This window comes from Lynx rufus, unplaced genomic scaffold (genome assembly GCF_022079265.1).
Source record: "Lynx rufus isolate CCGP_SWC_20201006 ecotype Redwood Valley unplaced genomic scaffold, mLynRuf1.p SCAF_4, whole genome shotgun sequence".
NCBI classification, from domain to species: domain Eukaryota; kingdom Metazoa; phylum Chordata; class Mammalia; order Carnivora; family Felidae; genus Lynx; species Lynx rufus.
The window spans coordinates 15,870,739-15,895,930 of NW_025814856.1; the positions used below are offsets into that span (position 1 = coordinate 15,870,739).

Consider the following 25,192-nt stretch of genomic DNA (forward strand, 5'->3'; position numbering starts at 1 on the left):
CAAACCACTCCCTGGTGAACGGGCATCAGAGAAAGCCCGCTGCTCATGGAGGTTTCCTAGCCCTGGCCCACTTCACCCTCCTTCATCCATGCTACCAGCCTTACCCTCTGGGACACGAGCCTCTCTTCTCACCTCGCACGCAGCCCGTCCTGCACCCCTGGAGAGAGGCCGGAATGGGACAGTCCCACGTGGCCTGCTGGGAACACAGCCCACCCCACCCGGCTACTTTGGTCCCTCCTGCCTATACAGGCCCCTCCAGGACCAGAAAGAGGGCTGTCTCGAAGCTCTCCCCCCAGCCACTGACCACAGGGAAGGCCAAGCCCAGGAGGGACCTGCGAGGCCCTGGAGGCCAGCACTGGCTAAAGACAGCAGCTCTGACCGCAGAGGCACACAGTGTGCACATCCGGGGTACAGAGACGCAGGGCTCTTCCAGGGACACACACACACCCAACAACCTTCTGGGTGCCTTAGGCTCTGCACACGGACGACACTCACCTCCGTGTCCCTAATACAAACAAGGCCTCGTTTCTTGCTACCAGTGGCCAGACCCTGGAGACCCATGAAAACAAGGTGACAGGCGACCATCTCAATTGGTGTGCACAAGGGCTCCAGAGGCTGGGGGTCACTTCCCTCAAGACTGATGAAAGCGTTCAAACCTCATGACCTGATAAGCCTGCTCTGGGGAACTTATTCCGTAGGAATAGCAACAAAACAGGGACAAACAAAACACAATGTTCCACACAGAAATGTTTCTGGTAGCACAATCTGTAGCAGCCCTGGGCAGACACTTGTGGCTCTCTTCTGGCAGAGTCCCCCAGAGGATGAGCACCCTTCCAGATGCCGGCCAGGACTGGGGGTGAGGGTGGGTGGGAATGTCCAGCTCGGGACAGTGCAGTCACAACACCTAGAAACTTCACTATAGGTAAAGTGCAAGATCAGCGTGGAAACTGTTGGGCTACGGTGATGTTTTTGTTTGGTGGCTGCTGAACAGTTTAACCCAGGACACTTGGATACTTGATGGTTGGCTTAATAGCAAATGAAACTTTTAAAGAGCCCAGCGGCTTCCCCACTCATGGGCAGAAGACATAGGACTCCAGCTGTCCTCCCAAAGGATGACTCTGGCCACACCATGGGGACAGACTACAGATAGGGGACAAAGCTCCCTCCCCTTCCATCCGGCCAGCTCCACCTCCACCCTGCCAACCACCCCAGGCCTCCTGTCCTATGACAGGCAGAGAGGATGTGGCACAAGAACCGACCACGTGCTGGACGGGGCCACATCACGTGGACAAAGCCTCTCAAGTGACCCCTCAGAGGGCTTCAGGGAAAGCAGTGGGAACTCCCGCATCCGCTGGTCCTGCCCCGGCCCCAAGGCCCAGGCGACAGGCAGAGAACGGGATAATGCTTGCTTCTCAACAGGAATGCCCTCCGCATGCTGCCCTCAGGGCTGCCCTTCAACCTAAGGTGGTTACTGACACGTTCCAGACGTGGAAATCAGTCCAGAGAGGCTCATGGATGCGTTTGAGGCATCGGAGTGAGGGAAAAGTCAGAGCCAGAATCCAAACCCAGGTCTCTGGCCTTCAGGCAGACCCCAGTCCCCCTCACCGAGCTCCTCAGGGACCCGCAATCATGTGGAAGAGTAAAGGCTTCCTGACCCCACGCCTGGGAGTCCTGCCCAGGGCTGCAGTCCCATTTGCAGTGCAAGTGCTCTGAGCCCTTGGTGTTCCTTAAGGGGAAAATGCATGCTGGGCACCCCCCACCCTCCTGCTCCAGGAGTGCAGCCCACAGCGCCATTCTTGAAACCCCTCTTCCCTCTCCAAAGCCCATCCCCCCAGCTCTCCGAGCTACCAGGACCCCCACTCAGCTCCTAAAATCACAGTGGGTCACAGGTGTTAGCGGCACAAAGGGCTTTAGAAATACACAACAGAAAGGCAGCCACGCCTTTGCCTTAAAAACAGGGAGGCCACGGGGCACCAGAGCCGCTAGGGATGGGACCCACATGGGAGCCCCACTGAGACAGACTGACAGCTATGTTCACCCAACTGTGTCGGCCCCAAGGCCCACCAAGAGCACCAGATGCCCAGCCCGTGATGGTTCAGAAGAGCCAGCAGCTGTTCAAGGCAATGCCCAGGGCCAAGGGTCAGGTCCCTGCCCGGCTCGAGCTGCTGGCACAGCAGGGTCATGTGGCCTGCACCCGCTCTCACCCGAGCCTCTGCAGAGCCCAGACCACGTTCTCTGGATTTCCAGGTTGGGCTTTGTACCCACCCCACCTGAAAACGCACAGCTGACGGGGACGTGAAGCACCAGAAATGGCTGAGGTACCAAAAATCAAGAGCTGAAAAATAAATTATGAGTAGTACTCTCAACGAAATATTAAGCAGCCATTGAGAATCTTGTAGAAGAGTATTTATCAATAGATGGTCGGGCTACAGTACGTGAAAACGGTAACAGCAGGATATGCACAGATACGTGGTGGTCTGTATTTTCTAAGTTTTCCACAACTGAAAGAAATATAGAATTTAAGTACTTTGTATCAATTTAAATTTTAAAAGAGGAGGAGGGTAAAGGCTTTGGCAGCTGAGCTGAACCCCAAAGGGCCCACAAGACGAGGCCAGACACTGGCCACACTGGCTGGCTGGGGCCAGACGGGACTGGGGAGAAGGAGCCTGCACAGCCCCTCGCCCCCCATCCTCCTGGGGCCCAACCCGTCGCACAGGCCACACGGTGGATGGCGCTCAACCCCACTAGGCTGCCCTGGGCTGTAAGCTGCCAGCCTCTGCTGCAGGCTGCCAGAGAAACCCTCCTCTTCTCGCCGCACAGCTGCCTGGCCCCCCTGATGCCCACCCCGCCGGCCCCGGCCAAGAGGGCACGTGGTACGGAGGCTCTGGCACCTCCGTGTTTGGGAGCAGCGCTAAGGGTGAAGGTCATGGAGCAGAACCAGGCCTGGCCTGCCTCAGGAGCTGGCAGACAGAGGCATCTGGGGGGAGTCCCAGCGCTGTTCCGCTTGCTCTCAGGAGGGAGATCTTGGACAAGTCACTTCATCTGCATGAAGCACAGCTTCTTCACCTCACGGTGCACCACACCTACCCCCAGAACAGACAGGGGGATTTACTGAGAAGGGCTTTGGAAGCACTGATGATCATGACCTACGAGATCAGGACTTCTTTCCACGAAGAAAGGACCCAGCCAGCCTCCCACCTTTCCCTGACACAGAAGGGAAGCGCCTGGCCTGGTCTCATGGTGAACACTGCCTTCCTTCAACTAGTTCTCTCTTGGTTCATTCTCCCACATTCCAGGCCTATTCCTGAGCAACAGGGTCAGGAAAAGCAGAGCGGCCGCAGGTCTTTGTGCTGGTGCCTCAGCACGAGCCATGGAGCCACGCTCCCTCCCCAGTGCCACGGATGGGACAGCCCCAGGCCCGGAGCGCAGTGAGGGAAGCCAAGAGGAGTGGGTGAGGGCCACTCTGGTGGTTACCGCTACAGTGGAACAAGGGCCACTGAATCAAGCGGATGCCACGGGTCTGTGAGCACGCCCTGGCACACAGACACCGTCCTGGGGACCCAACTCGCAGACAAAAGAAGGCCTGCCATTTGCCAGCCTACAGGGTTTGGGCGCCAGGCCAGGCCCAGGCTGGGCCTCAGCGGGGATGGGACCTCTCTCCACACGGGAGTGGGAGAACTGGTTTTCCATCCTGAAGAAGGAGGGCCAGTGGCCCAGTTTCTTCAGCAGCAGTGTGTGACACGCACTCCAGAGTGAACCACTGTCCCCGAACGGTGACTGCTCCAGCTGGGTGCAGACCTTGATCCAAAGCCAGAGGGAGGTGGCGGCTGTGGGGGCTGAGGGTTTGAGGCTTGCTTGTTCAGGCACTCAACAAGACACGCTCCCCTGCCCCATGCCCGGTAGAGTGTGCAACACCTCCCCTCTCCTCCCACCTGGCAGGGTGGCTGTGACTATCAGCCACGAACCCTACCCCAGGCACCCCTCTATGGCACATATGTCAGCTGACTTGCCATCAGAGGAAGTGACTGAGGGCTTGAAAAGAAAAAAACAAAAGCAGCTGACAGAAATACCCCTTTCTGTGGGCCAGCTTTCCAGGGCCGCCAGATCATCTCTTATCTAGGCAGCAGGCAAGGAGCTGTGTTAGAGATGAGTCATGGAGGCCCCTCAGAGTTAGCTACAGGGCAGGCTGGCTGGAAGAGGGCGGATCCAGCCCAGAGAACAAGCAGGACCCTTTTCTGGCAATGCAAACACGTCTTTCCTTCCCACAGAACGTGGCTCAGGCTGGTCCCCCTTCAAGGGACTGACTCCCCACCCTAGTGGGGATTTCGTTGTATGGGGACAGGGCAGGGTTTATCCTGAAGAGAGTAATACAAATTTTTAAAAAGGAATTTTGATCTACAGGTTCCAGGCAATTCCAATCAAAATCCCAGCAAGCTTTTCTCATAGATACGAACAAGCTGATGCTAAAATTTACCAGGAAGGGCAAAGGAACTAGAACAGCCAAGATTCTGAGAAGATTCCTTAGGCAAATGGGCAGGAGCACGGGCAGAGAGGAAGCTGGGTGAGTCGCCAGCATGGCTGGTGAGGGGCGACGTCCTGCGGTGCCTGCCTTCAATCCTGTTGGGTTTTCCTGTTTCCTCAGCCACATACCCTACCCCCCACGCCCCTGCATGTGCAAAATGATGCCGCTCAACTTCTTTGCTGAGGATGATCTGTACCAAGGAAGGGAGGCCCCACAGAAGACCTCCTAACGATTCATTTCTTGGCCAATGTACTTATTTCTATCCTTATCCACCCACCTCCGTTTCCCCCATGACTGCCCTATTTGCAAAGTTAGCATAGCCTACACAAACATTAGTTCTGCCTTTTCCAGGTGTGTCTGGAGTCCTTCAGCTGGCTCAGGAGGGCCTACAAGTGTCTTCTTCCTGCCCACAGCCCAGTGACAGTATCTGCTGTGCTCATCAGGAAAGCAAGTGTTATTTTTCTCCCCATCTTTCAGTCAAAGAAAGCCTCGGGTGAGGCTCACTGAGGCAATGTGACTTGCCAAGGCCAGAAGGCTCCTGAGTGGCAGTCCTGAGGTCTCACCATCAGCCTAGTTCCTACAACTTTGGGGCCGCTGCTGCACAAAGAATTGCCTCAACCTTTCGAAAATTTTGCTCAGTCCTGTCAGTGTAAACAAAGGCACATGACAACCTAGTGAACACCAACTGAAGAAACAGGCTGCGTGCCACGTGCCTGTGCAGAGCCTAAAGGCCACCATATTAAATCCTCCTCCCTGCTCCAGCGATCTGTATAAAAAGCCCGGGCTGGGGTCTACAAGCAATGGGTCAGAGGGTGTCTGTCCGTGCCTCTCCAACAAGTGGCCATCCCACTCGTCCTTTCACCCTGCTGGTTTACACCTCTGGACCTTCTCTGCCTAAATCCTACCCACTAAGATTCCAGACCTAACTCAAGAGGAATGTTCTCCAGGAGGCCTTGTCCTGCTGCCCTGGGCTGAAGGCAGCCTGGAGTGGGCCCTGCGTTTCTCTCAGGACACTTCAGAAGGGCTGGTGCCCACAGGGCTGCCCACCTGGCACCTAGGCTCAGTGTGCGTGGACCTGGACTGAAGCAGACTATTCTTACCTCCCAGGAGCCAAGGAAGCTGAGATGCTCACCGGTTAACTGGCCTCAGAGGTCATCCCTGCCACCCCCCCCACCCCCCCCACCCCCCGCTCAGTGGACCTAGAAGGTAGCTCCTTTCTCCCCATTGGCAAAGGGGGCCATGGCAGGGGGCTGTGGCCTAGGGGCTGGAGCCTGCTTTCAAGCCGTAAGCATCCTGCTGGGAGTTCCTTTCTAGACTTGGGGTGCAGAGGAGCAGAAAGGTCCCCTCTTTCCTGGGAGAGACACTGACAGACTCTGCTGCCTCATGGTACTTCTGGAAAGCCCACACCCAAACCCTGGACCCTGCAGTCTGGGGTCACACCCACAAGGGTCTGGCCACTTGGCACAGGGACTGAGGCCTTCCAAGATAAACCCAGACAAACCCTTTACTCTATGCCTGTTAAAGTGAGGACAGTCCGTTTTTCCTGGGGGGCCACAAATTCAGTCCTGGCTAAGGCTGGGCTTCCTGACAAGCTAGGCAGTGACTGAGCAGCAGAGGCACAGCCACTGAAGTCAAGCCCCTGCCTACTAGGCCGGACTGGCCCACCACACACCCTGCCTTAAAGGAGGCAGGGTCAGAGGAAACTGGAAGAACAAGATAAGCTGAAGCAGAACCCAATTCAGTGTCTTCAAGTTTGATCCCTGGGCTGCTACGAGCAAAGGAACAGGGACCCTGCATTCGCTCCCTGAGGGGGATCTCACAGGGGGTCTGGAGCTTCACTACAAAGGACTCTAGCAGGTGAACGGGGTCTCTTTGACCCGGAGCTCCCGCACAGGAACCTGGAACCATGCGCCCTTCACTTTCTCTTTCACACTGCTTTCATTATGAATCTCTCAGGCACACAGGAAAATTCAGAGAATAACACAACACTTGTACTCACTTCCTCCAGAGTCAACAAAAGCAACATTTTGCATTTTTTGAGACAGGTTTGTCCCCCCCCCCCCCACCCACTTTGTTGCTGTTGTTAAAGAAATCCTATGCTGTAGCCGGTGAAAGCCTTTCCCTAATTCTGTCTCCTCCCCGCTTCCCAGCAGCTAATCTGAGGCCAGGAGCTGGTGCACCTCCACCTGCGTGTTTACACTTCTGCAGCTCCCGCTTCAGAGCCCTTGACAGCTTACCACACACTTGCTTTTCTGTAAAGTCTGTCTCCCTCTAGAGAATGCCAGCCCCCTGAGGGCAGGGCCTGTTTCGTCCACTGCTGCCTCCCAGGCCAGGAAGGATGCCCTGTGCCAATCAGACAACCAGCCGAGTCAGGCCTTGTTGAGCGAGTAACACCTCTATCGCTGTGGGGGCTTCTAAATTTGATATACACGTTCCTACCCTGTCTGTTCTCAGTTCTGAAGCCTGCTTTTTCCTCTATCAACACCATGTTTGAGATTCAATCGCACAGTTCAACAGTCAAGTCTTCTACTTCTACTCTATGACCCACCCACCTGCTAACCAATGACCCTTCTCTTTCTCATCAAGGAGGACGGGGGATGAAAGCAGGGACCTTCCAGCAGAGCCAAGAGAGCCCAGGACTCAACGCTCTAGTCAGTGACTGAGAACCTAAGAACAAACCAGAAGAAAACCAAAGGTTCCCCCAGCAGTTACCACAGAACAGGGGAAACTATGCAGGTATGCACCCCCAAACCACACAAGTGGAGTCACCTGACAAAAGAGCAACCACCTGGCCTTTGTCTCTGTCACCAGCCAGGCTCCCTGAGGTGATGGGGGGGGAGGGTGGGCCCAATAAGAAAGCACAGAGCCCACTGGGGTGGCGAGGGTCCCAGCACCACCAACTGGCACCACCAGCCTCTCAGCACAGAGCTGTTACCATCTCTGATAATAAGGGAGGTGGCAAGGACCCCACAGGGCTGCTGTGAGGACAGTGTGAACCCACTGGGTAAACTGTGAAGCCACACTCACACGTGCATGCACACGCGCACACGCACACACACACCCCTCTGTGGACCTGGAAAGCCCTACCTCATTTGAGATCAGCTCCAGATGAGGGGTCTGCTCCTCCTGAGTTCCCACTCACACTGGTAAAGACAACACAAGGCTGTGGCATCAGGAAGGCCTGCTCCCTCCTCCGGGTAGGGTCCCCCGCTCCTGCTATAAACCCGCAAAGCACAGTCTGCCCAGGTAAGTTTTCTGAGGACCTCAAGATCCACTCCCCCAAGTGAGCCAGTGCCATCAAGCCCTGTGCCTGCTTGGGACAGAGGACATCAAGGTGACCTGTCCATTCGGAAACCAAGTGTGATCCTAAGCACAGCCCCCCAGCTACCCTTATGGCCCCAGCTCGGTGCTGGGTGTGGGAGGGAGGGCACGAGACTCAACGCTGGTATGGGAAGCGCTGGGCAGACATGAAGGTTCTCCCCAGCTCATGAAGACCAAACACAGAGCTCCTGCCTGCCCCACACGCTAGCTCTGCAAGTGGCTCCCGGGTATTTCTGATGCAAAGCAGCACCCAGGTCGTGTGGAGGTGCCAGCCCTCGAGACTGGAGGCAGACCATGTGCCCGCAACCACAGGGGAGAGTGCCAGGTTCAGGGAAACTACAGTTGACTCAGCCAGAAGACAGGATTTGCAAAGAGGAATGCCCTCTATGACCTGAGAGGGGTGGGGGAGCACAGACAGGGATGAAGAAGTGGAGGCCTCTGAGCTGAGCTCCACATGAAGACCGACAGGTCAAAGGCAGAGATGAAAGGAAAACGGAGATGAGGAGGAATCCAGGCTGAGAGAGGATGCCGTCAGGAGATGCTGAAGGGCCAGAGAGGTTACGGGGGGGACTAGGTTGGACCAGGCTGGTGGCCTGGACAGAGCTTACACACCAGGCAGGGTCTGGGCCTGATTCTGCAGGTGCCGAAGAATCACACCACGAAAGCAGTTTGACTGGAAGAGTGATAAACCATAAGGAGGGTCGGGAAGAAATTGCCGGTGGCTGAGTACGAGCCAGCGGGCCAGCAGGGGAAAGGGTACAGAGCAGGCTCAGGCTCCGACTGGGGAGAAGGGCGACATTTTCAGCTCTGAGCAGGCAGCCCGGGGCGGGGAGGAAGGCACGGGGTAAAGACTGTGAACAGAGGTGAGAAGACACAGAAACCGGCAGGTGTCACTGGAGCACACAGGGCAGAGCGCGGCACACGGGCCTCACGGGCCTCACCTGTGCTTCTCGCCTTCCTCTTCCCCTTCTCTGAGCTGCTTGGTCTTGGGCTCCCCATCTTCCTTGTCCTGCAAAGGAAGGGAGAAAACCACTTGGTCACATGCAATCCTTGATGCCCAGGCACCTGGCGAAAAACAGGACTCCCTGGCCAGGAGCAGCCTGGTGTTGCAGCCCCCAAGTGGGGCACAACACTGGAGCCTCCCTCTCCCCCGCCAGCCTTCTACCCTCCCAAGCCCCCCCCCCACCCCGCCAAACTTAACCACCGGTAAGCCCAGGCCAGACCCCCAGTGGCCCTCAGAGAACACCAGGAGGAGCTAGAAGGTTTTCATGGTGAGTAATGAAGCTGGCCGGTGTCAGAGGCCCACTTCCTGGGTCTGGAGGGAGTCCCCTGCTGAGCTGGGAAGAGTAGTGACCAGCAACGAGGGTGGGGCAAAAGCTCAGGCCTCCGGACTCCCCTTCCAGGCCGGACTCCCCTTCTCCAGAAACACCTATTTGCTTACATTAAGGAGGAACCACAGCTCAAACTAGAACTGGGCTTGCAATATGACTCCCGCAATGTATTCAGGGGATGGAGGGAAGGGGAACTAATTTGAAGTTTCTATAGGAAAAATTCTGAATCATTTTTGTCTTTCTCCTGCCCCCCATCTCTTTGCGAGTCTAAAGAAGTCATGTTCATGTCACACTTGACATAGCATACTTGTTCTCCAGATCCACCAGGGGCCACAACAACGGATACCACCATGCCGCGTCCACCTGTGGAAGCAAGTCTTCCTGGACCTTCTCCCTTACTCCGTTAGATCAGACTGGGGACAGACAGCCATCCACGGTGTGTGCAGCGGTCTGTGCTCAAATGCATGACCATGCTCTCTGCTCTCAGTGCATGTCCTGAGAGACTCCAGGGTCTCCCTGCCTGCCAGGGCTGACCCTCCAGAGGGTGTCACTGTGTACTTCATTTCTGGCAGCAACGTGCCTTCGACCATCTCGCTGGGGCAGTGTTCCGAGAAGACATCAGTAAGGTGCCACAGGGAGCTGGCTATGACATAAGAAAGAGCTGGTGGCGGGGGTGGAGGTGGGGTAGGGGGGTGGGGGTGGGGTGGAAGCATCTGTCAGGCTTCGTCAAAGGAGCATGAGATTCTTGATCTCGGGGTTGTGAGTTCAAGCCCCATGTTGAGTGCAGAGATTACTAAAAAAAATAAGCTTTAAAAAAAAAAAAAAGCTAGAACTGACATAAATTACAGGTGAAGTAGCTGGTGTACTAGCTCTCCTAGAAGTCTGTTTATGCCGCTGATGATTGCCTCCCCAGGAGTGGCATTTATTTTATGAGTCACTTCCTAACAGTGATCATCGTGGAGACTCAGAAAAACCAGACCCCACTGTTCCTTGGCCTCCCACTTACGGGGAAAGGAGACCACCAAAACCAGCCTAGAGGCTTTTGGCTCAAAGAAAACCTTAGGTGATGTGATCAAGATAATCTTTTGCTCTTTCAACCCAGGGCAGCTTAGTCTCTTGGGGACGAGGCAGGAGGCAGCAGGGAACGAGTGACAGCAGCAACAGGAGAGCGGTCAGCATGGTTTTGTGGGGTGGGGAGGGGATGGATGGGCAGAATTTGGGTGTTACAGAAGTAGGAAAGGCATTCCTGGAGGGGAGCACAGCTTGAGCCAAGGCGGGTGTGGTCAGATGAACACCTAGGTGGTTGCAATAGCAGTCATGGTGAAGGTGAATGCTGGTAAGGTTGTCAAGGCAGGTGGGGTCAATCACAGAGGGCTCTGACCAGTGTCCTAAGGCACTAGGAGCCCAAGGAGAGGCTGGGGGAGCTGCTGGCAGGACCTTTCCTGAGAGTCTGGCAATCGCACTGGACAAGTAAGCCCTGGGGCAGAGAGGCATTCGTTTGGTGATGGGAAAGAGGGAAGGGAGAACAGAGTACAAGTTCTTTTTTTTTTTTTTAATGTTTATTTATACTTGAGAGAGACAGAGACAGAGTGTGAGCAGAGGAGGGGCAGAGAGAGTGGGAGACACAGAATCCGAAGCAGGCTCCATGTTCTGAGCTGTCAGCACAGAACCCGACATGGGGCTCAAAATCACAAGTTGTGAGATCATGACCTGAGCTGAAGTTGAATGGTCAACAGACTGAGCCATGCAGGTGCCCCCAGAATACAAATCCTTAAATAAGAAACAAGCTAAAGTTCTCGGGGCCTCCAGGGCTGCTGGGGCCTGGGGAGGACCCCGCACAAAGGCCCAACAGACACATGCACCTCCCCCCCGACAAAATGCCAGTGGATTATTCAAGCCATAAGCCTGGACAGTCAAACAAAAGCTCCTTCCCAACTCAACTGGCAGCTAGCAGACACCCTGACGGCCATCAGTGCCTGCCTCCCCTTGGTGATGAAGGACAGAGGTGCAAGGGCAGAAAAGGCTCAGCTTTCCCCAAAGTGGGCTGGTGGGCGACCCCACAGAAAGGCTTCTTTTCCACAGGGCTCAGTTAACCTGGACTACCTCACAGAGGAGGGTGAGGACTAAGGAACAGCCTTTGGGAACCAGTCCTGTGCAAACACCATGCCCCTTCTCAGCAGCTACCACAGCCACCGCTGTCCTGGAGTCCCAGAGACACTCAAGTGCCTTGGCGCAGGCCAGTTATTCATTAACAAATGAGAAAACACCCAACTACCTAGGTGACATTTTAAAAAATGCCGGGCAGTCTGGTGGGCGGGCTGTGTCATCACCTCTGCGCACAGTGTGAGGTTAAGGATGACCCCAGCCTGGGCTGCTGTGGGAAGGGCAGGTGCTCCAGAACAATAAAGATATGCGTGTGGGGCAGGAGCAGGCTGACAAATACACAGGCCACATAAACACAAGGACGAGGTGTGCTCCAGTCTTCCCACTCAACAGCGATTCAGATAAGACAGTGAGTGTCACGAGTAGCAGAACAGCTTTTGGACCATCCTGGCCTCGGTCACAGCAGGGATGTGTGACCTGGGATGGCAGCAGGAGGTGCACACCAGCCTCACGCCGCCGCCCCCCCACCCCCCCACCCCGCCAGCCTCAGAGACTCAAAGGTCCTCCTGGGGCTGTCTTCCAGGTCCTCCATGCAATCCACAAGGAGTCTGGTGAATGGCCATCAGGGAAAAGGGAAAAGACTTGACCAAGGCCATAGCGCCTGACAGTGGTGGCTGCAGGTCTGGATCAAGGTCCTGACCCCCACCCTGTGTTCGCCAAGCAGATGAGAGATAGTGTGTCAAGAGTGGCATTCAGTTTCTAAAAACAGCGCTGATCCAGCCACCTCTCCCGTGCCTCCCCCCACCTCCCCACCCCCGCCATAGTTCAGACCTGGTTCAGACATGGCTTGGATCCGGCCACGCGCACTCAGACTGGCCACAGCCAGCTTGAAGTACACCCTGCGAGTGCAGGCAGGGCTCAAGGGGCACAGCATCCCAGGGAATCTGGAGACACTCGCCCACCCGGAGACCATTAAATCTGACTCACCACTTAACCCCTCCCCCCACACACTCTTCCCCAAATCTCCCTTCTTTCTCCTTCCCAGTCCCTGTTCTGTTCTCGGTTCCTTCCCCTCTCCCAAGCTACCTCCATAGGTCCCCACCACAACCCAGCCCACAATCATCCCTGCCTCCCTTGTGGGCCAGCCAGCCAGCTGCCCCTCTGCCCCTCTGCTCTGGAGGATGCAGCTTCCTCTTCCACCTCCCCAAAGACTCTCCCCACCTTACCATCCATGCCCAAGATGCTGGTCAGATCTCCTGCTCCTCTGCTCAAAGCTCTCGTTGGCTCCCCAGACCCTCGGGACAACTGCCATTCTCAAGATGCAGTCTCACAAGGCCCCAACACTCGCCCTGCAGCCCATTCCAGAATACCCTGATGCTAGACTCTCTGTCTCAAATCCTGACATGCCCATTCTCATAACCCTGAAGAAAACCCACCCTCTGACCAATTCTGGAGGCCAACCCAAAGGCCACCTCCTGCAGGCAGCCTTCTGAGGTCCACAGGCAATAAGCTTGTGGCTCCTCTGGGCCTAGAGCACATCAGGGTCTGACCCCAGGCCCAGGACACAGTCCTGGGTTCCTCGCTATTCATATCCAGTCCCTCAAGTCCTTCACGTCTTCCTCAAGTATGGGGGCATTTCCTGGAGCTCCTCCTGGCCTGGAGGAGACAACCTTCATCAAATGTTTGCCTATTTAATTACTCTCTCCACCAATTCCAGAAGAGCCAAACTCTTAGAAACACTGGTGGAGGAGGGCAGGAAAGCCATGTCTTGGACTAGGATCCTCCCCGCAGTCCACTTGCCTGTTCCTGGAAATACCCCCCATTTCTGACCCCAGCCCAGTTTCCACACCTAGGCCTTGACCCTGCTGCCCTCACTTGTCCCAGAGCCTGCAGGAGGAAGGGGCCTCGAAAGCAACACTTAAGGGGCTCTCAAAAATAGCCCTGCCCCAAACAGGGCCTGATTGAGTGGTTTCACACTGTTAGACATCCTTTTGCCAAAACCAACATTTTTACAAATAAAATGAGGGTTGTGCAAGACTGGTATCATTTCTTCCTTAAGTCTACGATAAGACTTCGGTGAAGCCATCTTGGCCCAAAGTTTTCTTTGTGAGGTTTTAGATATGGGGTTCTACAGATTTTATTTCTTCCTGTGTCAGTCTCATTAATTTGTATCTTTCAAGGGATATCCATTTCACCTAAGTTACTGAATTTACTGGCATAAAACTGCTTATAATACTCTTATTATCCTTTCAATGTCTGTGGGATCCATAATGATAATCCATGGACACTGACAACCTGTGTCTCTTCTCTTTCTTTATTAGACTAGCTGGAGGGGTGCCTGACTGGCTCAGTCAGTACAGCATGCAAGTCTTGATCTCAGGGTCATGAGTTCAAGCCCCACGTTGGGCATAGAGCTTACTTAACAAAAATAATAAAATATCAGATCAGCTGGAGGTTTATCAATTTTGGGGCATTCCAGACTTGGTGTTTTAACAATGTGTTTGTTCTTCAGTGCCCTCCTGGAAGAAGCCCTCATTAGCTGAGTATCCCTGCAGGGGGTAGGGGGTGCGCATCAATCCCTATTTGCCTGAATCCTATTAGAAACTCAATCAGCCCACAAAAATGTAGAGGGCTGGGGGGTGGGGTGGGAGAAAAGCTGCTGTCTCCTGCTGCTGCCCTCCCTCTCCCCTTGTGCCTCCGGTCCCCTGTGTGTGCGCTCGGTCTGCCCCTGGTCACAAACATAAAGGAAACAAGAGCGCTGTCCTCAAGGACCTCAAATCCACACAAAGGAACAGAAAGAAAAAGGTAACTCTGTGTCATGAGTGGGTGGTAAGGAAGACTTTATTAAATGTTTTGTATGCTTGGGGAACTGGCAAGTGATAGGTGTTGTCAGAGAAGGAGGTAACCCTTAAACTCAATTCTAAATGTCCAGTAGAGGGAGAGTTACCAAGCAGCTACCAAGCTGGAATGGTAAGTGCTCGGCAAAGCCATGAGGGGAGAGCCAGGGCACTGTCCAGGCCTGTGGGGCCGTCCCACGTGGCTGGCTCAGCCAGGATTGGGCGAGGTCAGGAGCAGAGGGGGCTGATGAGGCAATCCTCCAGGGCTGCGAACAGGCTTAGCCCAACTCTCAAAGGGCACTGTGGCAGCCTAGAAGGGGAGTTATGGGAGAAGACGGGGAGACCAGAAACCAGGTGAGATGGTCCACTCCCAGCCTAGACCTGTCCTGGCCTGCGGCTGTTGTGCATCTGTGCTGGTTACGATCACACAAGGGTGGGAACTGCCATCAGGGCAGCCTGCTGAAGCAGGAGCTCTTTTGCTGAGGCAAGGAGCAAGCTCCTCCCTCATCCTAAGAGGAGATGCTGCCCAGGGTTCTTCCTTCCAGAAGAGGAAGAGGGAAGCAGGAAAGTGTTAACAGACACTTCAACCTCTGATCTAGGTTCCCCCTACCATCAGCCCATTACTGAAGCAGCTAGAGACCCGACAGGAACTCACAGGTACAGAAACCCTTTCCAGTACCCAGATGCCTCACTAGCTCTGGGTGTGCCTGCTGAGCTGTTCATGGAAACGGCCCTTCTGTTCAACAATCAAGAGAGAACAAGGCCCCAAACCCAGTCCCCTAAGAAGAAGTGAAAGTGACCCCAGCTTGAGCCTCTCCAGTTGATTTGGGCCCAGGGCGGGGAAAAATCAAGGAGAGGTAGGCACAGAAAGGGGCGAAGGGGGGACAGACAGGAAGGGACTGGCTGGGGGCAAAGCTGGCAGGTTTCACAATTTCACCCTGTTGCCCATCCTCAGAACCAGGGCAGCCGCATGTCAGGTGGAGAGACTTCCTGTGGGGTGCGGCTGCAGCAGGCGCTGTGCTCCAAGGGCACTCACGGGGTAGGGCAGTCACCCAGGGTCTGACTCACCCTGAATATGCAGTGATAAGCCCCGGGCTGAATGCCACCACACTGGGGCACAGAAACTGCACAGTCCTCTACTGCCCAGGGACTGGGGAAAGGGTGGGGAGGGAGGTTCTGAGTCTCCTGGGCAGGCAGTGATCCCCGCAGGGCGGCACTCTGGTCTGGGACTACCTGGCCTGCTATGCCCACTCTGTCCAGCAGGTGGACACTCCCTTGAGGGCAGGCACTTGTCTTAACTGCTGTAGGTAGAGCGCAAGGGCTCTGGGCCGAACCCTGCCTGGCAAAACCCAGCTCCGTATTCGCCCTGCTGTGTGACCCTGGACAAGTTATTTGACCTGTCTGGCCTTAGTTTCCTATTCTAGGAAAACAAAGACTACCACACTGACATCATGGCACTGTCACAGGAATGGAGGAGCCAGGGAGGAAGGAGAAGAGCCGGCCGCTCGCAGGGATGAGGCAGCAGACCTGAAGGGCAGGGAGGACCGTGCCAGGGCAGGAAGGGCAGGGCCACAGAGAAACCACAGGGCTAGAGGCCCAGACTGCCTGCATCTGCAGAGGTCATGATAAGCTTTCACTTTCATCAATCCTGAGAGTAGACAAGAAGCATGACAGTGTCTGCTTCATGAAGACATCAGAAGACGGGTGACAATCTGTGCCGGGGGACAGATCTTTTGATTCTGCGTTCAGTGCTTCACCAAGAATCAGACTCACAGCGTCCAGGAACAGAGAGCCACTGCTCTCCCCGGGGGTGCAGGCACTCCCTAAGAGCTTGTGAGCGGCGAGAACAAAGAGAGGGGGGCACAGTAATAAACTGGAGATAAGGGCCGCAGATAAGAGCCGGAACCAGGGCAGTGGTGCTGAAACGGAACACGGGGGTGCCTGAGCGCTCTGGGGGACAGGGCGAGGTCAGGCAGACGACTGGCTCCAGGCTGTGACTGAGCCTCATGGGGAGAAGAAGGCGCCTGTGACACAGAAGATAGCCGTGGTAAGGGGACTAAGAGAAGGGAGCAGTGGCTCTCAGGCAGACGAGGGTTAGGCTGATGCCTGCAGTCTGACGAAGGCCGGTGTGGACGCGGGCCAAGGGTCCAGAGCCTGTCCAGGCGTCCTCAGCAGAGGCAGGGTTGGCCCCACCATCGATGCCCTATTACATGGCCCCACCCCAGAGGAGTGGGGGGAACTGGCCCCATGCCAAGCCTGGTCCTATTCTTGTCGCAGGTGCAAATGGGAAACCGGCTGTGTTCAAAGGAGGCAGCAGATGCCCCGTCCAGCAGATTATTAGTTGTTAACAAATACTGACTGGCTCCCTCGTGCTAGGTATGCCACATTAGGTCCAGAGGAGGAGAAAGAACAAGGAGGCCCCTAGTGTTCAGGGACCAGGGTGGGAACTCTTAGCCTGGGTCCATGGACAGGATCCCAGAACTCAGCGATCAGACACACACACAGGCCAGGTGTGAAAAGGCTCATTCTTCTGGAGTAACAACCCATAGCTCTTCAGAGTCTCGAGGGGGTAGTGACCCAGAGGAGGAAAGGGAAGGCGTCAACAGCATGGTGCTGGTGGGGAGGCACACAGAGTTCTCTGGGTGGCATTTGAGGTATCCGGGGAGGCTCTCCAAAGGAAGTACCCCCTGTCCTGCACCTTAAGGAGTGGGGGCAAGGGGAAAGGGCAGCAGAGGGAACAAGTAGCACTGTGAGGTGCAGCGGCTTGGGACGACCCCCATGGGCCCCATGTCCCCAGCAGGAAAGAAGCCCTTGAAAGGTCCTGCTGAGGGCAGGGCAAAGACCAGGCGCCCCCTTTCCTTCACACACGGCCAGCCAGGGCCAGTGCCTCTGGGCCGCCAGAGGGGAGGGCCCTATGGGACGAGGAAGCCCAGGCAGCAGGGCTAGACCGGCAGGCGCAGGCAAACCACAGCTCCACAGCTTAGCGATGGCGGGAAGCGCGGCAAACTCAGGACCTCTCCAATTCCTCCCCTGTTAAAGCAGGGCCGGCGCTACTCCAGCAGTGATGTCAAGGATTAAAGAAAGTAACCTGGGTCCGCCTTCTGGTGCAGGACCTACGTGCCAGGCCTGGCATCCAGGGGTGTCCCCCGAGTCCCGCCGTCATGTCCATCGTGTCTGCACCCCCCTGGGGAACCAGCTAGCCGTTCCCTGTTTTCATCCCCTCCACCCCTTGCTCTGACTGTACCCCACACACACCAAAAAACCCCCAAGAAAGTGGATAGCCAGTTGAGTTCTGGGAACCAAAACAGACTTAACAGGTACCCAGGGCCCAGGGCCCAGATCCAGGCTGGGAAACAAGAGACCAGTTACTGTCAGTCCAACCCGCAGAGAAACTGATCTACCTCTAACCTTTTCAAACGTAGTGATGGGTGAATGGAAGGCATCATCCTTTTCTAATATCGCTTCTTTATTTTTTTGCCAAGTTTCTGTAGGTGACAAACATGTCATTTTTAAAATTGAAGCTCAAGTTAAGAATGACCCATCTGATCCCCTCGGGGATGAGTGACAAGGGCTCCAGGCTGGAAGGACAGGCACCACCCGCGGGAGGCTTCCCCACAGAAGCCATCGCTCTGCACATACCACCCAACTGCAGGGCAGCTGGCAGACGGCAGGTGGGCTTCGGCACGTCCCCCGCTGTGTGGGCCGCAGGTCACACCCCTGTTCAGCAGAAGGGCTTTCTTCCCCAGGCAGGCCCTCCACTGATAAGTACCCCAGACACTGGATTTTACCTGGATTTGCCAGCATGCGATTTTATCATCTGTCTTTCCCCCCTAAAGGGGGCGCTCTGAGAGGCCTCTCCGTCTCTGTTCCCCAGCACCTAGCACATTACGGCAGTGGGACTAACAGCAAAAGAGTGAATGAGCAAGCCAGAGGAGGTAGGACACACATGCTAATTCCTCCCCTATACACAAGGTTCTCCTCCCACAACTTCCAGGCATCAGGGGTCAGTAGGTTTGTCTCATGGACGCAAAGACTGAGGCTGGGTGGCACCTAACTCAGGTCTGTGCACGTCAGACCCCTACTCTTCCCACTGCTTTGGGGACACAGCCAGAAGCCCAGTTCCCTGCTGCCACACATGCGGTTCTTCCCACCACACACATCTGCGTGTTCACCACTCAGCTGTCAGTGCTACACTCCCCTCCGACAATCACCTGCACCTCTGCTTCTCCCCTGTAGATCGAGGGCAAAAATCTCAACCGTGCCCACTTCCTAGGAGTGTGGGAAGGATCATATCTAACCAGGTCCATCAAATGAGAAGACTTCCCAGTGGAAGGTGAGCTCCGGGAGGGCGGGACCCGACTGCTCCTCATCCCTGCTCTACTGTATTTCCTACAATAATAGCGGTCACGACAGCACGCCAGGCAACCGATGATTCAATTAACTGAAATAATCATTACTTGAGTAGTCGTCATAAAAGTCTAATAAGGTCAGGGCTGCTTGCTTGCTTTCACAGATTAGAAAAATGCGAGTCTAGGGCCCACCCGGAGTCACACAGCTCAGGTCCCAGGGTCCAAAGGGGAGGGTGGGCCTCAAGCCTAGGCTGCTCCCCATAGAACCCAGCCCTCTGCACTGGCCACACGGCCGCCCCCACCTCACACACACACACACACACGGGGTCTCATGGGTGTATAACAGCACGTCTGCATCAGCATCACACTGCTCCCGTCTCTTCCTGGTGTAGTTTCAGAGAGATGTGACCCAGACGGGACCATTTCTGAGCCAGGAACTTCAGTTCCAGAAAAGCACCACAAGGAGAGAAAAGAGCAATGCGCGGAGAGGTGCTCACAGCTAGGTTTCTCCTAACAGGGAGGACTGGAGCTACAAGGGGAGTCCAACCTGCTGGCACGGCTAGGCCACGCGGTCACGGGAACGGCACCACGAAACAGAACACACGGGACCGTGAGAGGCACAGAGCCCACACACACAGCCGTGAGCCAAACCATGGCAACAAGACACAGGCGGTGGCCTGAGACTTCACGGGCTCACACAGCACGACTGTGGGTAATGTTTTTTCCATTTCCTTTCATTCCGTCGTCAAAGTGATTTAATAACAAAATGATCTAAAACAGCTAGAGGAACCCAGCTGTGTGTAGCTCACTGTCTGGACTGTCCTCACACCCTACACAGACTCTCCTGACCTTCACCCGGCTCAACGGGAAATCAGGAAACCAAGGCTGGCCTTCAGGCCCAATGCAGCCTCGTCAACGTTTAGTGACCTCTGTCAAGCTTAAAAACACACAAAACCCAAAGAACCAGCATGCCACGGGAAGAGGAGGGCAGACGCACACTGGCGTCCCTCTGCAGCCCGGGACTGGGCCCAGCAGCCAAACCAGCAGCTGCGCTGGAGGACGAGCACCCTCCAACGAGGCCAGACAGCTGCCCAGCTCATGACAAAAATTTCAGTTAAGAAACCAACTGATGGTGAGCGGTGAGGTTACCTCCCCACCCTCTCACCCGGCCTCACCATTTCCCGTTTTCGGGAGGGAAAACGCGTCCTCTGCCACAAAGCAGAACTCGCAACCACCAGGACTTCCTCACCGTGGTAAAGTCCACGGCTGGAGCAAGAGCAAGCGAATCACAAGGCAAACAAGAAGGTCCGCGAAGCTGAGAAACCCCCAGCCCCGGTATGAGACGGCCTCGTGTGGCACTGGGAGGCTGGCCCAGAACCCCCGTCCCGTGCTTCACAGTGGACAGCAGAGTCACACAGCACTGCAACAGGAGCCCAGCTGGCTGTATCGGGGGGATGGAACAGCCACCCAGAATCTCCGGTCCTGAGGCCGTACAGCTGGCACCTGACCCTCACCAGATCTGTCCGACTACAGAGCAAACAGGCTTCCCCTCTGCACATGAACCCTGGATGGTGGACAGGATTCTCAGCCTGAGCCCCCGAGGGAAGAGGGAGCCCACCTATCACGTGTTCACCATCCTTGAATCCAAGGGAAACGGCAAGCAAGGGCCTGAAAACCCCAGTAAGTGACCCTGAAAATTACTCTTCTACCTCCCCCTCCCCACCAGGCCCATGTGCCTGTTCACACCCGTGCTGGGTCCCCCCAAGCGTTCCCTGACAGCCACCAACAAGACCACATCAGGGTTCCTGCTATCCACATGACACCACTGGCTTTACTCAAAGCGTGTGATCAACCGGGATGCGCCGCTACTTTTCTGCGTGGGCGGGCGTCCAAGCGCCCCAGTCCACGCCTGAACAACCGACTTTGGAAACTGTGTGGTCTTGGATAGACTTCGCACACAGTGCAGTTCATCCGGCAGGTATGGCCACAGACTACAGACTCTTAAGTAAAGGCAACTCTGCTTCTCCCTGAGAAAAGTCTCAGCCCGGCCAACTCCCAAATCCACGTGCCTGTCTAGTGGCCTCATTTCTTCATTCAACTATTTTCAGAGTGTCTCTGAGCCTTGTCCTCTGTGAACAGAAAGGTGAGGAAGACATGACTGCTGCCCTCAGGCGGACGGGGGCAGATGAAAGGGGAAGGAGACAGGTGAATGGATAGTCATCACACGGCGTGAGCGCTGTGACTTCCTGGGTGACTAACAGCTGACAAGATGAAACCTGAACTCACCTGCAAGAAGCGTGAGCTGTCCGTGGAGGGCAGGGGCATGAGGGGAACTGGAAGGAGCAGGTGTGCTAAGCCTGAGCCCCGTCTCTGTGGAGAGGAGGGAGACATCCAAGGTGCACTGGGGCTGCGGGAAGGAGGCGCCAGCATGGAGGCTTGCCCCAGGGGCTACAGACATTAGCCCGCGGGGACTGAGAAGCCAGGAAAAGCCAGAGGACAGGCAGCGGGTAGCAACAACGTGACTACAGAGTGTGATTTATAAAGAGCACAAAGAAAGGACCAGAAAGGAAAGGGCAAGGGTCACCGGGTGAAGCCACTGAAAACCGAGTCGGATATGGGTCAAGAGAGCCACTTTCTCATCCTCAGGGTGGCAGAGGGGAGCTGCCTGGGAGTCTGTGTGGAGGGGCAGCCCGTTCCACCTGCACAGTGCACTGCCCACACAGCTATCCACGTCTCCCTCTCACACGCACATAGGGCCTCTGGCCCCACAACTTCCCTGGGATCAGGTATGGTCACCCCCTCCATGCAGCGAGGTTTGGAACAACTAAAGGACTTACTCAATGGTTCACAGCAAATAAAAGATAGGTCAGCACTAAAACTGAGGTTTTCTGATTGCATCATGCTTCCAAAACTTTCAAAATAAGGCTTGGGTGTGTGTTCTGCATTAACAGCCAGAGAAGTGTGACCATGTCCATTCTTACCAAATGAGAAAAGAAAGAAAACCACAAACTGTTAGGGCTGCAAAGGCCTCAGATAACATCAGGTACAGGATGAACCAGATCCAGTGGCCCACGGAACCTGTTATAAATAGAACCTACCAAGTCACAATCTTCCCGGTAAGACCTGGAAGTCTGAATGCTCCCAGAGCCTGCCCACTCCCGGGTCACACTTCTGCCACATGGTCCACCGGAAGAGCCTCCGAGTCAGACCCCATCCCTCCTCTTAGAGAGGCTGACCGAGGAGAGGAAGTGAGCGGTAGGAGGCCGCCCCAAGCTGCAGTGACCAGGGTGGGCGCTGGACAGAGCAGGCAGGATGAGGAGCAGTACAGACAAAGCTCTCATACAACATAAACATCCTGAGGGCAGCAGGAGGTCCAGGTGAAACGTGCAGGATGAGAAGGACAAGAGCTAGGCCTGGACCACAGTCTCCTGACTTCAAGCTGACCGGGCTGTCTACGCCATCAGGTTGCCTGCAGCCATGGAGGAAGGAGAATGGACCCTGAGTTCCCAGGTCACTCTACGGGCCGCCCAGTGCCTGTGCCCCTGCCTTACGTGGGAAGGCTCTACCTAAGCCTGGGCAAAACAGAGCCAGCTGCACAGTACAGAGGCTGAGAGCGCCCTACACTCACTTTCCGAGCTAGGAAGGGGGCAGGGGGCAGCAGCACAGACTTCCCTTTGGCAGCAGCTGCAACAGGACTGCAGGGCCGCAGCCGAGCCCGCGGCTGAGTCTAGTACAGAGGCAGGTAGGCAGGTAGGGGAGCCACTTTTCGCGAGAACTGCTGGGCTTCTTTTTGCCTGCGTACCTCCAAGACTGGCTCTTGTTTTTTAAACAAACAAAATAGATTTCTGTTGCTTGCAACTAAGTACCCAGGCTACACGTGACCCTTTATAGCAATAACCTAACAGTAAAGTATGTGCAGGACTTTCAGGGCTCAAAATTGTCTTAGGTCCCACAGCTCATTGGATCCACGGGGAGACCTTGGGAGGTAAGCAGCACAAAGGTTCTGATGCCCACTTTGCAAATGGAGAAGCCGGGCGCAGGATGTCGGGTGTTCTGTGTACTTGGCCCCAGCACCCCCTCCCCCCAGCCAAGTCCATCACAAAGGCCAACGCCTGACGCAGCCAAGGCACTCAGCTGGCCTGGGGTCTGCCTCCCCATCCCTCCATCCCAACAGGGAGCTGAGCGTGCAAGGTACACAGCCCCAACACGAGCAGGTTGGAAAAGCAAATTCTTTGCACGTCAATTCCCAGGCAAGTCAGCACTTTACAGAGCGACAAAGTGTGCTGAGGCTTCTGGGCGACTAGAAGCTATTTTAACCTCTGATCAGCTGCTTCTCCAAGTGTCACAGTCTGGGGAGAAGTAAAGGTAAGGCAGCTGTCTTCTCTCTGGTGTGATTCAGAAGTGATAAAATCCTAATTGAAACCAAATTTAAACTATAAGTCAGAACTGGCACATTTATTTGTGGGCGGAAATACTGCTTAAAGGAGGTCTTTTAATCCTCACCTGTACATATTTCCTCGAGAAGCCAAGAGTACTTTTTTAAGCCATGTGCTGGGCTGAGGGGCTGAGAAGGCAGAAGCACACGAGGAAGCAGCTGGGAGCTGACCGGCTTGCCGTGAACTTGGGCAATCACTAGCTTTGCGGGGCTGCACCTTCCTCAGCTGCGGAGAGCTGATAACGAGAGTCGACACGGTGTGAGGAGCCCTGTGCCGTGGCCCGCATGGAGTAGGTCCTCAGTGAGGAGGCGCCAACCATGGTGATGACGGTGGAGCCCCAGCACAAGGCCTGTGCCCTCGAAGCGTGAGGCCCACGACATCCCACCCCCCTGCCCAGCGATGTCCACTCCCCTCACCCCACTGCCGAAAAGGGTCACAGAACAGATCCCCGCACGCATGCCTCTTTCCTTCCCTCGGGTCACCCAGAGCGGCCGCCAGCATCACCCAGTGGGCGACCAAGCTCTTGCCCTTGGGCTGACCAGTTCAGAAGGGCAGACCCTACGTGCACGCAGAGAATGTGAGTCCAAGCCAGAAGAGACCAGCCACAGTGTGCAGGGAACCGGGGGAGGCAGGAGGTTTCCACACAGGGTCTTCCCAAATTTGGACCACCTCCACACCTGCCACCGCTGCCCCACCCCTCCTCTTCTTCCATGCCTCCCCATAGCTGTCATCCTCCATGCCCTGCGCTCGATCCCTTCTCAGATGTTCTCTCAGCGCCTCGGCCAGGTCTCACTCCAGTTGGAGAGCTACACAGCCTGGGACACAGAGCCCAAATGGGGACAGCCCCATAAGCTAACCAAGGAGATCAAGTGGGGTCAGCACATTCACAGCGGGTTCAGAAGCTCTCTCCTCGGCACAGCGCACCGTTTATGGAGTACAAGTGCTCCCAGCCCTCCCTCCAGGACTCTCGTGGCTCTGGGACACCCCTCCCCAGTGTATAGCACTGTGTTGTCTTATAATTTCTTTTCTTTTTTAGTTTTTTTTTTAATGTTTATTTATTTTTGAGACAGAGCATGAACGGGGGAGGATCAGAGACAGGGAGACACAGAATCTGAAACAGGCTCCAGGCTCTGAGCTGTCAGCACAGAGCCCGAGGCGGGGCTCGAACTCACGGACCGCGAGATCATGACCTGAGCCGAAGTCGGCTGCTTAACCGACTGAGCCACCCAAGCGCCCCTATAATTTCTTATATTATTATTATTATTATTATTATTATTATATTGGTGGGACACGGGTCCAGTCTCCCCACGGGGTCCCCAGTCTGCCCTTGCTGACCTCGGTCCCCAAGCCCTACACAGGGCCTGGCACATAGCAGGCACTCAACAAGAAGAGTGATGCTGGCCGGGTGCACAAGGAGGGCTCAAAGGGCTCAGCGACCTACTCCTTGCCCTAGAGGGCCCAGTGCACACTCCCACTCCTGAACAGTTCTGGGCTCCTGGACCCCCGGACCCAGAGCAGGAAAAGTTCTCTCATCTGATGGCTTCCTCACCCAGGTAGCAAACACAGGTGCATTTTCTTTAGGATTCAATTACCCGCTCCCCCCTCTCCCTCCCTGCCCCCCCCCCCCCCGCAAGAAATCTTGGGGCGCCTGGGTGGCTCAGTCGGTTAAGCGTCCGACTTCAGCTCAGGTCATGATCTCACAGTTCATGAGTTTGAGCCCCACATCAGGCTCTGTGCTGACAGCTCAGAGCCTGCAGCCTGACTGAGATTCTGTGTATCCCTCTCTCTACCCCTTGCCTGCTTGAGCTCGCTCTCTCTCTCTCTCTCTCAAAAGTAAATAAACATTAAAAAAAATTAAAAAAAAAAAATCTGGTGGTACCAGGCCCAGAACACAGTGTGGAGGCAGGAGGGAGGGGCTATCCTTGAAAGGACAAATGTCTTCTGCTCCAGCCACTCACACTTTCTCCAGACAGAGCAGCTCTTTAGAAGCCTGAATGAAAACAGCCCTCGAGTGTGGATTTTTACTCCCCACGGGGCATCGTTACCACAGTGACCGTTTTTCCTCTTGGAATTCTTTCAAGAGTACAAGCCATTGCTTCCCTCCTAAACAAAACTGGGGAGAAGCCAGGCCACCAAGGGTTAAGGGAAGGGCCCTGAAGGAAGCAGGGCTAGACACATCCAAGCCACATCAAGCGCTGCAGTGGGGTCTCCTGAACCTCTACAGCCGCTTAGAAATGACAAGCCCCTCCCAGCTGCTGAGCGTGTGCGGAGCAGGGGAGTGTTGAGGGAACAG

The 25,192-nt window shown here is 55.5% G+C and overlaps 1 protein-coding gene and 1 long non-coding RNA gene across 3 annotated transcripts in view; one reads left to right on the top strand and one right to left on the bottom strand.

Moving 5' to 3' along the window:
• CCDC12 (coiled-coil domain containing 12) overlaps positions 1-25,192 on the bottom strand; it is a 56,382-nt gene that overhangs the window by 14,614 nt on the left and 16,576 nt on the right. The window contains exons 1-2 of one of the 2 annotated variants that reach the window (XM_047095459.1): positions 20,750-21,346; positions 8,785-8,852 (exon numbers count right to left, since the gene is read on the bottom strand). In XM_047095459.1, coding sequence (XP_046951415.1) covers positions 8,785-8,852; positions 20,750-20,893 — 212 coding nt within the window. In that variant the 5' untranslated portion in view covers positions 20,894-21,346. Of the gene's footprint in view, positions 1-8,784; positions 8,853-20,749; positions 21,347-25,192 lie in introns of those variants that run through there. The other variant, XM_047095460.1, reaches the window with a different exon arrangement.
• On the top strand, positions 18,346-21,341 carry LOC124523639 (uncharacterized). Its single transcript, XR_006965057.1, has 2 exons — positions 18,346-18,447; positions 18,981-21,341. It is a non-coding gene; the product is annotated as an uncharacterized LOC124523639 (long non-coding RNA).